Consider the following 12,279-nt stretch of genomic DNA (forward strand, 5'->3'; position numbering starts at 1 on the left):
GAGGCAGAGGCAGAGGCAGAGGCAGAGGCAGAGGCAGAGGCAGAGGAGGCAGAGACAGAGGAATATTTGTTCTTTTGTGGTTCTGGAGTCTGGAAATACAGTTCGGAGTGTCAGCTGGGCCAGGAGCCTGTGGAGTGTTTAGGGAGGGTCTTCCTTGTTTGACAACTTTGCTGGTGGCTCCACATGTTCCTCCAGCTGTTGCTAAGTCACTTCACTCCTGGTCTATCCTCTATGGTCTCTTTCTGGAACCCTGTCACCTCTTTCCTGTCTCCTGTAAGGGCATTTGTCATTTGGTTCAGGACCTGGGATGCACTTATGAGATCCTTAACTTGGTTCAACCTGCAAAGACCCTTGGAAGTTATGGGGTCAGGACTTAGACATGTGCATGTATTTTGGGGTGGGTGTCACTCTGCCCACTCCATCTTCACTGGGCACCCCCTTTCTCTAATACTTTGCCTATCACTGTGGTTCAGCCATATCTCCCAAAGCCAGGCCCTCTGGGAAAGTGCATTTAACTTGCTGGGTACTGATTTGATCCCAGTGTCAGTCATCTCATCAGAATTTGTTCTAAGTTTTGGTTTTCAATTTTCTCTATAAAAACAGTATAAGCCAGCTTGTACTCAATAGTACAAAGTAATATCTATTCCTTATGGCTTTCAGAGCATGTCCTCCTAATGCTGAAAGGCTCCACCTTCCTAGGATGATGTTTTCTTTTTGTGAGGTGGGGGCTGAGTTTCATCCTGCTCTTCCAGAGACTGGGCCTTCCTTGATCTCCTTTCCACCTTTTGAACAATAGAGATGGTACTTTCTCATCTCTTTGCCTCAGAAGGGTGTGTGTGAAGTAAGTTAATGTGAAGTAAGTTAAAACAACATGGTAGGACCTCCGGTCCAGATGGAGGAGGTTGGGCTCTGGACTCTGAGGCACAAATTAGAGCAGAGGAGACACTCTGGTGGTACCTGGACATGAAGGCACAGGGAGGAGATGATCTACTGGCCATTGCACAGCCAAGTGGTCTTGGATCACCTTGACAGACTATGCATCTCTGAAAGCCAGAGGATTTGTGAGTTTTCACCTCAAGGAGATGATTCATGGTGGAAGAGGTAGCTGGGTGCACTTATTCAGTGTACACTCACCCTGAAACATCACAAGGCGGCCTATCAGTATGTCAGATGTTTCTGTTTTCATGAGTCAGCTAAAAGCTCGATATAAATGAAAAAAAAAAATGGAGGAGCAAGGGCTTCAGTCAGCACCATGTCAACCCTGCATGGAGGCTGGCATGTTAGCTTTGTGTTAGCTACTTTCCTGTTGCTGTGGTAAGATGACCTGGCAAAAAGCAAACTAAGAAAGAAATTGTTTGTTTTGGCCGACAGTTCCAGAGGGATAGACTCCATCATAGCAGGGAAGGCATGGCGGCATGAGAATGAGGATAGCCTGGAAGTGAGGAGGCAGAGCAATCACACCTTCTCCACACATGAGAAAGAACAGGGAGTGGGGCCAAACTATAGAACCTAAAGCCCACCCCTGTGACATACTTCCTCCATCAGGGCTCCACCTCCTAAAGTTTCCTTAACCTTTCCAGGCAGCACTACCAGCAGGGACCAGGTCAGCCTCTGTAAGGGTGGGGGATGTCATCTTCAGACCACCACACCTTTCCTGTTGCTATCATAAAGTGCTCTGACAAAGTAGCTTAGGGGGAGAGGCTTAGCTCACAGTTCCAGGTTACTTATAGTCCATGACTGGGAAGTCGAGGCAGCAGACACTTGAAGCAGTTGGTCATGGGACATCCACAGTCAAGAACACAGAGAGATGAACACAAGCCTGTTAGTGCCCAGTCCTTTCTCGCCTCTCTGGCAGAGTTCAAGATCCAAGCCTAAGGAATGGTGCCGCCCACTCTTAGTATGGATGGTTCCACACTAATTAATGTAATCATGTCAAGCTCCCGTAGACAAGCACACAAGCCAACCTGTTCAAGGCACTTCTTCATTGAAACTCTTTCCAGGTGATTCTAGATGGTGTCAAATTGAGGCTTTATCTTTTGGAAAACCTCCGACACAAAACATATAAAATATTTACATTTGATGGTGGGGAAATTGAGGCCCAGGAAACCTCATAGCTCAGCTTTTCTGGGCCATTTGAGGTTCTGACCTCCTTTGTCCTCCTCCTCATCTGATATAAATAGTACCCAAACAGTGTTAGCAGACCACTGGAAATGCTAGACACCCACAGGATGGGTGTGTGGCGGCCCATCTTCTGTACGTAGGTACTGTTGACTATTTAAGGACGTGTATCCTGCCGGGGTCCACAGAGGCTTCCAAACTCCCTCTCAAGCTTCTGAAAGAGAAAGATTCCTTCTGTGTAAGAACTTGACATTGCACCCCTGACAGACGTATTTTTATAAAACAGTTTTACAGTCTGCCAGTCTTGCTGAGTGGAGTACAGGGAGCATAAATGAGGAGAAATCTGAACCTCATATTTCAGATGGCATAGTGTGAACTGCAGCCCCAGTGCAGCTCTGGGACATCTCAAAGCCAGCCTGCTGTTGACTGAAGCACCCTCCTGGCCACACCTCCTCTCCATGAGAAAAAGGCTCTTTCATTGGAAAATTCAGTGGGGATTTGGCTCTAGGGGGTGGAGGGATCTCTGATGCTTTCCTTTTACTAATGCACATTTACTGGCAACATCTAAAATAGAAAACCTTATATTAAATATGTGGATTTCTCTAAGCATGGTATTTTATGCCTGTAATCCCGACATTTGGGAGATAGAGTAGGGGGATCAATTCAGAGACATCCTCAGCTATTTGTAAATTCATAGGAAGGCCAGATTATGTAAGAGCCTCCCTCTCAGAACCAAACAAGGGCTTGGAGAGACAGCTTAGCAGTGAAGAGTCCTGACTGATTTTTCAAAGGACCTGGATTCGATTCCCAGCACCACATGGCAGCTCACAGAAGGGCATATGATGGCTTCTTCTGACCTCTGAGGTACTAGGCATGCTTGTGGTGGTTCCAGGCACACATGTGGTTCCGGGTGGTACAAATGCGCAGATGCACATCCATACATGCAGGCAAAACACTCGTCACATATAAAATAAATATATAAATAAATAAAAACTTTAAAACAATAAGGGCAAAGCAACAGAAGCTCTCATGGCTTTAGCCTTTCTATAAAGGATCGGAGTTCAGACCGTGCTGTCTCCACGCACATGCTCACCTGTCCGGCCATTCTTCTGCCAGTGTAGCGTGCTGCCATCTCTCTGTGTGGTTTCAGAGCCCAGACCTTAAAGGGTTGCCTATGCGGAACTTAGGGAAAGGGCTTGAGCCTATGGATCTGAACTTGTAAAAGGGAGGGTGCCCACATTTTATGGATGTGCAAAGAACCACTCTAGTGAAGATGGCAGGCTCTCCCAGCTTCACGGGCAAGAGTCCTGGAAGCTCAGCTAGGTCCTGTACTCAAGATGCCTCAAGCTTGCAACCTTTGGCCAGGACCTCAGGGTCCTGGGCCAAGCTCTTCATGCAGCGGGCATAATTCACTTTAGTGTGTGTAGGACCATGGTACTTTCCAGTCCTGGTTGGCTTCATGCCCAGCAGGAAAGAGGCTGTGTTTCTTTTAGGTGATTACTCATTCCACTCCTCCTTAAGGGGTCTCATGGGATGTAGCCAAATCCACCCACCATAGGTTCTTCCCTCAACCCCAATTTATCCATGGTTAATGAAAGAGGGATCCAATTACATCAAGACACCAGGGCAAGGTAGGGGATTAGCAGGTAAAGTGCCTGCTGTGCCAATGTGAGGACATGAGTTTGGATTCATAGCACCCAAGTAGAAGCAGGCATGGTGGCACACCTGTAACATCTGGGAAGGTAGAGTCAGATCTCTTGGGCTCCCTGGCCAACCATCCTAGCTGAATCAATGAGCTCCGGGTTCAGGAGAGACCCTGTCTCAATAAGTGAGGTGGAGAGGGAAAGAGGAGGAGACTGGCTTTTGACCTCTGGCCTCCGTACAGGTATGTGTATTTACACCACACACACACACGCACACACACACACATGGGTGGGGGAGGGTGTTGCCATGGAAGGTAATCTCAGAAGTGGGCATCCCATCATGTTCCAGTTTATACCCTCACACATGGAAGTGCCACCTGACTGGGGCACTTCCACTGGGGTCCTATGATCCCATCTGCCCATGAAGGTAGGAATGGGTGTCCTGCTTATGGGGTGCAGCCACCCCAGATCTTAACACAGGCAGCCAAGTACATTTCTGAGGAGATCTTTTTCTCGCCACTGAGGAGCCGAGCCCAGGCCTGATTGCCGGCATTTTTTTTTCTCCTCATTGACACTGGGAGTGAAAGGGATAGGAGTCATCTTGTGAGTCTAACTGTGCCATCCGTTGACACCTCAGAGATTTCCATTTTCCACAGACACTATTCAAACAATCTGATTTGCAAATTGGCACATGCCCGCCTACTGTGAACTTTCTATTTTACAGCTGTTCTGGCAGAAAATTCCGACAACGAGGAAGGATGGGTTGAAACAGCATCTTTCCAGGACTCAGCAGCTGTCAGCTTGGGTGTGTGTGTGTGTATGTGTGTGTTTCCACATGCACACATGTGCTTTGTTGTGTGTCTGTGTAAGTATCATGTATACACACACACTTGTCTGCCTTTGGCTATACTGCTGTGCGTGTACACAGTGAAGATATGTATATCTATGCAGACATGCACATGTGCATCGTATATATTGCACATGGTTCATATGTAGTTACATGTACGCATACACTGTGCCAGTGTATGATGTGTGCATGCAATACAATGTGTGTGTGTATGTACAGATCATTATTTGTTTTGAGTGTGCTATGTGTCCACTGCATATGTGTATTATCTGTGTGCATATATGCTCTCATGGGCACATGGGTGTGCATGTTCATGTTCAGTTTGTCTGCCTCTCACAGGTATCTCTTCTCTCCACAGTCCGCTGCAGAGTGCAGCAGCCTTTTGCGGACCCTCCATGGCCTGGAGCAGGAGGACATGCAGAGGTCCCTCGCTCTGCACCAAGCAGAGGACTTTGCCCAAGCACACAGGCAGCTGGTTGTTTTCCAGAGAAATGAATTACACAGCATTGTCTATACCCAGATACAGAGTGCTGTTGTCAAAGGAGAACTGAGGCCCGAGGTGGCTAAAATGATGCTGCAAGACTATTCTAAAACACAGGTAATGCTTGCACTCAGGCTTGCTCCAGCAGAGAGGCGTTTTCTAAACCTCAGTGATTTATTTCCCTCCACCCCCAATGCTTAGTCCTGTCTTCCTTCTGTGCTGAGAACTGATGAGCTTTCTAGTCCTTCTTCCTCCTGATAAAAGAGTCAGTTTTTGGTATAGAGGGAAGAAGGCGGCTCGTAGTGCAAGGTATGGGTTCAGGAGGACTTAGACTGGATTCTGGTCCTTCCTATATCAGCTGTGGGTCCTGGTGTAGTGGAGGTTTAATGAACTAATCCTTGGCAAGTCAGTGCTTTGCATAAAATGTGTCACACACATGCACACACTGACACAATACACACACAGTACAGACACCACTAGATACTAAATGATGCACCTATACATGCATATGTACACCAGTTGATGTATATCTAGGATTTAGGGTCTATGTCTACATGAGCCCATAACAGGAGTGTAAAGATTGTTCATGTAGACTGGACCAGTCCCTAGTTGATAGTGAAGGTAGTTCTTGGAGCATTTTAGTAGTATTGTGGGACTTTGAAATGATGTAGAACAGCAGAGGAGCAGCCTGGAAGCTGTAGGACTCAGCCTTTATCTTCTAAGCCTTCGTACCAGCAGCTGAGAATGATCTGCCAACCTTTAGCATTTGGAGTTCTTGCAGAGGCTGAGCAGGTCTGATATCGGACAGGAGAGGAGAAGTCATCACCCTGGCCTGTTAGGAAGCCATTGCCATGCTCAGAAGATGCTCAGAGAGAATACACCACCTCTCTACAGGGAACTAGTATGAACAGTTCTTGAGTGTGCTCCACTCCCATGGTGCACAGCACTGATGCCTTGTACCAGACATTGGGAAAGAACACATGACATTGTTTAAAAAAATGTTCCCGTCCCACCCACTGGCATTAGTATCTAGTACATTCTGCACTATCCAGGTGTTGCAGCTGGCTGTGAAGTTCCTGATGGCTCGGGAATTTGGCTTCATCAGATCCAGAAGCCAATGGAGTGTTGCTGCTTGGGACTGCTGCTAATCCTGGCTTGGGGACTCTGGTGCCTGGAAGGCCCAGGGGCAAGCCAGCTTTGCTTCATACTCCTGACCGTGCAAGGTCTTGTGGACAATGCTGATCCTCACATGTTGGAACATGGACAGGCCTTAGATTATGTGGAAAGGGGACTGTCCAGCCATTATAGGTCTCAAGTGGGTCTCAAGTGTATATTCAGTGTCTCCACACAGAGAGGGGCAGCATTGCCTACTGGGGTGGCCGCTGTTGCAGCTGCTTGCATCTGGTCACCAGGGCACTTCTCAGAGCATCCTTATATCTCTTTCTTATAGCCTTTGTTACAGCATGGAAGTTCAAGGTGTTCACCCCAATGCCGGTCTGCCGACCGTCTTCCAAAAGGAAAAGTCATATTTTAAATGTCCACAGAGACATTTCTTAGCATTCTAATAAGGCACACATCTTATCTTGTAAACTAGGAGAGTGTAGAAGAGCTGATGGACTTCTTTCAGGCCACCAAGCGATACCATCTCAGCAAGAGGTTTGGCCACAGAGAGTACCTGGTCCAGAGACTGCAGGCCATGGAGACCCGCGTGCAAGGGCTGCTGAACACCGCAGCTACCCAGCTAACAAGCCTTATCCATAAACATGAGAGGTAAGAGTAGCCTCATGAGGGACACAGAGGCACTGTCCCCTTCTTCCTGCCCAACACCAGAGGGAGGCTGACCTGCCCCCAAGATCAGTTCCTGTTTTCAGTTATGGTCGAATGCTGTCATCTGGGTGGGGTTCTTTTGTTGTAAAATTCCCTTTCAGTAGACTTTTGAAAACATACGTGGTAGTCAAGACAACTGTGTGATGGAATGATGTCCCCACCCAACTCAATGTCCCCACCACTCAGCTTCTGCCAGCTCTGACTCATGGCTTCTTGCTCCTGTCTTGGCCTGTTTGGAGGAACAAATTCTGAACCACGTTTTCTGGATAAGTCTACGAAGGATGTCATTGCGGTGGGCAGCCCCCCTCCTTTCAGGACTAGCATTGGTCCTTGCAGTTGAGTGTATAGTACATGCACATAGGTCCATGGTGTTTGGCTTCAGACCTTGCAAGAGGCTTGTGAAACAATGCTGACTACGTCATCACTGAATCCCATCGAAGCCCAACTCTCTTGCTTTTCCATCTTTCCGTTGTGTCCCAGCCAGACTCCTCAACCTCCTCGTCTTGAGCTGGCAGGGACCACACAGGGTAAGGTGAGTCCTGTCAAGCAGGCTTCTCCGAAGCTCCCCTCGTACCCCTTGTCACAGTCCCTGCCCAGCCGTGCTCTGAGACGGCCTCCTTGTAAACAGTGAGATGTGCTCTCTAGGTCTGAAACGAACAGGGACAGGACCGTGAGGTTGGCCTGCTCGTGACCACGCATGGTTTTATGAATTGGTTCTACACCTCAGGTCGTGTTCCGAGGATGTTGAAGCTTCCTGCTGTGGTTAATAAAGATTCAGTAAGATGCAGATTAAGTAGGCAGTGCCCATCTTGAGATGATAATAGATTTATCACTGCAGTCTGCTTGGCATTCCTAATTAATGCTTGCTGAAGTGAAAGGAGGGCTCCTGGCCTCAGCCTGAAGAAATGGCAGCTGCTTGGCTGCCCTGAGCGGTTTCCAAGGAAGGCCATTATACCTCTTGTTTTAAATTCTGTTTTAAATACTGGACAGAGACCCCCCTTTCTCTCTCTCTGTCTCTCCCTGTATCTCACTCTGTCCCTGTCTCTGCCTCTCTCTCTCTCTCTCTCTGTCTCTCCCTGTATCTCACTCTGTCCCTGTCTCTGCCTCTCTCTCTCTCTCTCTCTCTCTCTCTCTCTCTCTCTCTCTCTCTGTGTGTGTGTGTGTGTGTGTGTGTGTGTGTGTCTGTGTCTGTGTCTGTGTCTGTGTCTGTGTGTCTGTCTGTCTGTCTTTTTGTCTCTCTGGTTGGGGTGGGCAGGGTGTGTGTGTATACATATGGAGGCTGGGAGTTGGTCCTGAGTGTTTTACTCTCTGGCTTCCTACCTTATTATTTAAAACAGGATTTTTTTTTTCACTGAACCTGGAGCCCAGAGATTGGCTATCCTGTGTGGCCAGAGAACTCCTGGTATCCACCTATCTCTAACCACCTCACCACCACCACCACTAACCCACCTCCTCTCCTGCCTAGGGTGACAGATGCATGCTCTCATGCCCAGCTTTTTACTTTGATATTAGGATCTGAGCTGTTAAGTCCTCGTTTTTGAACAGTAGCCACTTTAGCTACTTAACTGTTTGTCCAGCCATAGGCTTACATTCCGAAGGCACCTGCTTCTGCTCCTTCCCCATTCCATCAGCATCATCTGATCTGGGTAGAACTGGGGGCACAGCCAAGGGTTGCAGACAGGCTGGGGGAAAGGGGTAGGTAGTAGGAGAAGCACACACATGTCAAGGGTCTAGGACAAATAGAAACACCAGGACAGATATTAGGAGGGCCAGTGTGGGGACTGGCTCATGGGTCACAGAGGCTGGGAAGTCCCTCCACCTGTCTAAATGGTTGTTGTACGTCATTTCCAGTTAGAAGGCACAGGACCCAGACACTGACGTGTGAATCCCATTGGAAGGGGAGAGATGGTGTAGCTGACAGACAGCAAGCTATGAGGCTCAAAGAGGGGGTTTGATCCTTCATACTCTAAGTTTGCTCTACTTGGGACCTCATAAGTTGGGTGTTACCCACATTTTGGAGATGCCTCTTTTCTGTTGCTGCCACAGAACACCACGGGCTGGACACAATGTGAGTTTATTTGGTGTATGGTCTGTCTGGAACATGGAAAGGTTAAGACTTCATCTGCTGAGGGCTTACCCCTATGTTGGACCATGCAGAAGGCATTGCATGGTGACAGTGCTTGAGAGAGAAAGGTGAGGGGCAAGGGAATAAGACTTCCCTTTCACAAATAACCCACCCCTGCAGTTATAGCCCCCCCCCCTCGCACGCACACACAGTCCTTCCCGGTCACTTCTCTTCCCTTCTTGCTGGCCATTTCTGACTTAGCTCACTGGTTAAGACTCATGGGAAATTGAATGCCAACATGCCTTTTGAAGGGAACATTGAGCCTATAGCATCCAGTCACTATTCAGATGTCCACAGCCCCTCTGCCTCTCTCTCCTCTTGACCCAGGATTCTTAGTCTCCTCTTCCTGGAAAGAGACACACTTCATACCCAGTGGTCTCTGCAGACATCTTTTTCTCCCCAAACATCTGCCTATGTCTGACCCATCAGATTGTTCTCCTTCCATCGCTATGCACCCTGACTTCACTCTGCTGAAAACATACTTGTGTCTCAGTGGCAACTCCTCCTCCTGGAGGTTTTCTAGCTTGAGACCAGCCTAATAAGAACTCTACACCCACCATGCAGTGGTCCAGCCTGTGGAGGGGAGGGAAGAAGCCCGTATTCCCTAACTTTCCACCTTCTCCATGTAGGGCTGGCTACTTGGATGAAGATCAGATGGAAATGCTCTTGGAGCGTGCGCAGACAGAAACCTTTTCTATAAAACAGAAGTTAGACAATGACTTAAAGCAGGAAAAGAAAAGGCTCCACCAAAAACTAATAACCAAGAGGAGGCGAGAGCTTCTGCAGAAGGTATGTGAGGCATTGTGTTCTTCATCTCTAGAGAACTCTTCCCACAGAGTAACAGACATTGCCATTTGCATGTGGTACTCAGAGCTGGTGTCATGATCTGCCATCTGTGGTTGATTAGCAGTGACTTCTTCGAATGCTATGTGAAGGAGGATTCCGTGTCTCAGTGTAACAGAGTTCTTGGTGGACTCATCATGTCTGCATTGGAAGGGAATCAGAGGACAATGATAGGTCCTGACTTTTATGTTTAATTAATGGCTGTGTATTAGATAAGATGACATCTTTAATCCTTATGAGGTGCAATAGTGACAGTCACTGTTTCACCAGGGAAGACTTTTCAGAGCATGTGCAGTGGTATGGTTGGGACCTGAGGACAAATAGACATTTGAAGCAAGCAAGAAGAATGAGTGCAAAGCTGCAACTGCAGGGCAGCACTGTCTTCCAAATTTGAGTACTAAAACCAGAGTGCACTATTGCACTTGGCAAGCAGAGAGCAGAGTGGGGCTGGAGTCTGTGGAGGGGCAAGGCCAGGGCTGGAGAGGAGCCGGCTAAAAGCAGGGCCAATGCAAGGAGGCTTTGTATCCCAGTCTGAGGGCGGCTGACCCTCTACATTCAGACCAAGGAGAAGGTAAAAAAGGTTTTGGGAAGAGAAGGTGATCCTGAGTTTGTGATTCCGGAAGCTTGTTGGGAGAGCTTGGGAAGACAGGCCATAGTCTAGAGGGTGACCAAATGGATGTTTACAACCACTCAAATTGACATGGTACCCAGAGCTTTATCAAGACAGATTCAGAAGTCCATGGGGTCTCAGGGACCCCAGGGTGACATAAGGTAGCGTATCAGTCCAGCTGGGTAGAAAGGAGAGAAGGGAGAGCCAGGGGGGTTTCAGCTGCATCTCTGGATACTGGTTTTTATTTTTATTCTTTGATAATCTCACACACGAATATTATGCATTTTGATCTTCTCCACCCCTCACTTCCTCTCTCTAATCCCTCCCCACTCTCTTCTCTGCCCATCTCTCAACTTCATGTCTTCTCCTATTTTTGTTTTTGGTTTTTATTTTAAATATGTATATAATCATTTTTGCCTGCATGTATGTGTATTATACCATAAGCCTTCTTACTGTCAATAGAGGCTAGAAGAGGTTATTGGAGCCTCTGGAACTGGAATTGTAGATGGTTATGAGCCATGATGTTGGTGCTGAAAATTAAACCTAGATTCTCTGGAAAAGCAGCCAGTGGTCTTAACCTCTGAGTCATCTCTCTATCTCTCTGTGTCTCGGTCTCTCTCTGTGTCTAAGTCTCTCTCTTACCCCCTCTCTCCATACTTAGTGTAGTTAGTGTTGCTCACATTCACATGGGCATAAGGCTGACCACTGCACCACTGGCAACATGCCAGGAATCATATCTCTGATGAAAACTGACTCTCCCCTGCACCTGTAGATTGCCTGTGGCCCCTCAGCTAGGAATGGGACATGGTAAGCCCCCCCTCATTGTGTCAGATGATTGACTTAATGGTTTGATTGAAGGCAGGTCTTGTGCACGTAGGCACAGTTGTTGCAAGTGCATCCTTGTCATGTCTGGGTAACACTTCTCCAAGTCCGCCAGCTCTTACTCTCTCTGTCCCTCTTCCCCAATGCTCCCTGAGCCCTTGCGGGGGTGGGGTAGGTATGATGTAGACGTTCCATCGGAAGAGGGGCGTAACATAGCCACTGGTTCTCATAACCTGACCAGTTATGAGTCTCTGTACTAACCACCATCTACTGCAAAAAGAAGTTTCTCTGAGCAGGCCTGAGAGCCTGATCAAGAAATCCTAGAAAGTGCTTTTTGTTAACAAACCGTGTCCAACTGAAAGCCACGCTTCTGACTCTGATCACTGAAGAGCGTTCCATCACCAGCACACTCCTTTCAGGTATTAGGGTGGCCAAGCGTGGGAGCCCAGAGCCACATTTCCTAGATGGTTCAGCCCCATTCAAGGTTAGTGTCTGGAAGGAGGGCTGGACTCCAGGAGCTACAGGCGAGGCCTGTTTCTCCCAAATGTTATTTTTAGCAGTTACTTTTTATAAGTGTTGTGAGTGACTCAGAGGTATAAAATAGCTTCACGAAGGCTGTATGTTGTGTGCCCAATGCCAAGGACATGGTCGGACACATGCAGTCAATAAAAAATTGATTAAAAATATATTGGAGGACTGGATGAATGGTCCCACTGGTCACAGCATGAGCAGATGGAAGAGCAGTGCTCCTTCTCCTAAATAGAATGGAGCCTGTGAACCTACTGTCACAGGTGACGCCATGATGGGAATCTTCAGGCAGGGCAGGACTTTTCTACTGTAGAGCCTTAGTATCAGATGTCCGTCACTCAGGAGGTCCTTTCCCCAGGATTTGCTTAGGGTCTTCCTTGAGAGGAGCCACTGACTTCCTCATTAAGCCTTCTCCCACAGGTATAAACATTGGCT

The 12,279-nt window shown here is 47.9% G+C and overlaps 1 protein-coding gene across 4 annotated transcripts in view; it reads left to right on the forward strand.

Annotated features, from left to right (window-relative positions):
• Nucleotides 1-12,279, forward strand: part of Evc2 (EvC ciliary complex subunit 2) — an 83,565-nt gene that overhangs the window by 33,187 nt on the left and 38,099 nt on the right. For all 4 annotated transcript variants that reach the window (XM_031341911.1, XM_031341912.1, XM_031341913.1 and 1 more), the window contains 3 exons: nucleotides 4,967-5,206; nucleotides 6,684-6,859; nucleotides 9,671-9,830. In XM_031341911.1, coding sequence (XP_031197771.1) covers nucleotides 4,967-5,206; nucleotides 6,684-6,859; nucleotides 9,671-9,830 — 576 coding nt within the window. The remainder of the gene's footprint in view (nucleotides 1-4,966; nucleotides 5,207-6,683; nucleotides 6,860-9,670; nucleotides 9,831-12,279) is intronic.

The sequence above is a fragment of the Mastomys coucha genome, unplaced genomic scaffold (assembly GCF_008632895.1).
Source record: "Mastomys coucha isolate ucsf_1 unplaced genomic scaffold, UCSF_Mcou_1 pScaffold22, whole genome shotgun sequence".
NCBI lineage: Eukaryota > Metazoa > Chordata > Mammalia > Rodentia > Muridae > Mastomys > Mastomys coucha.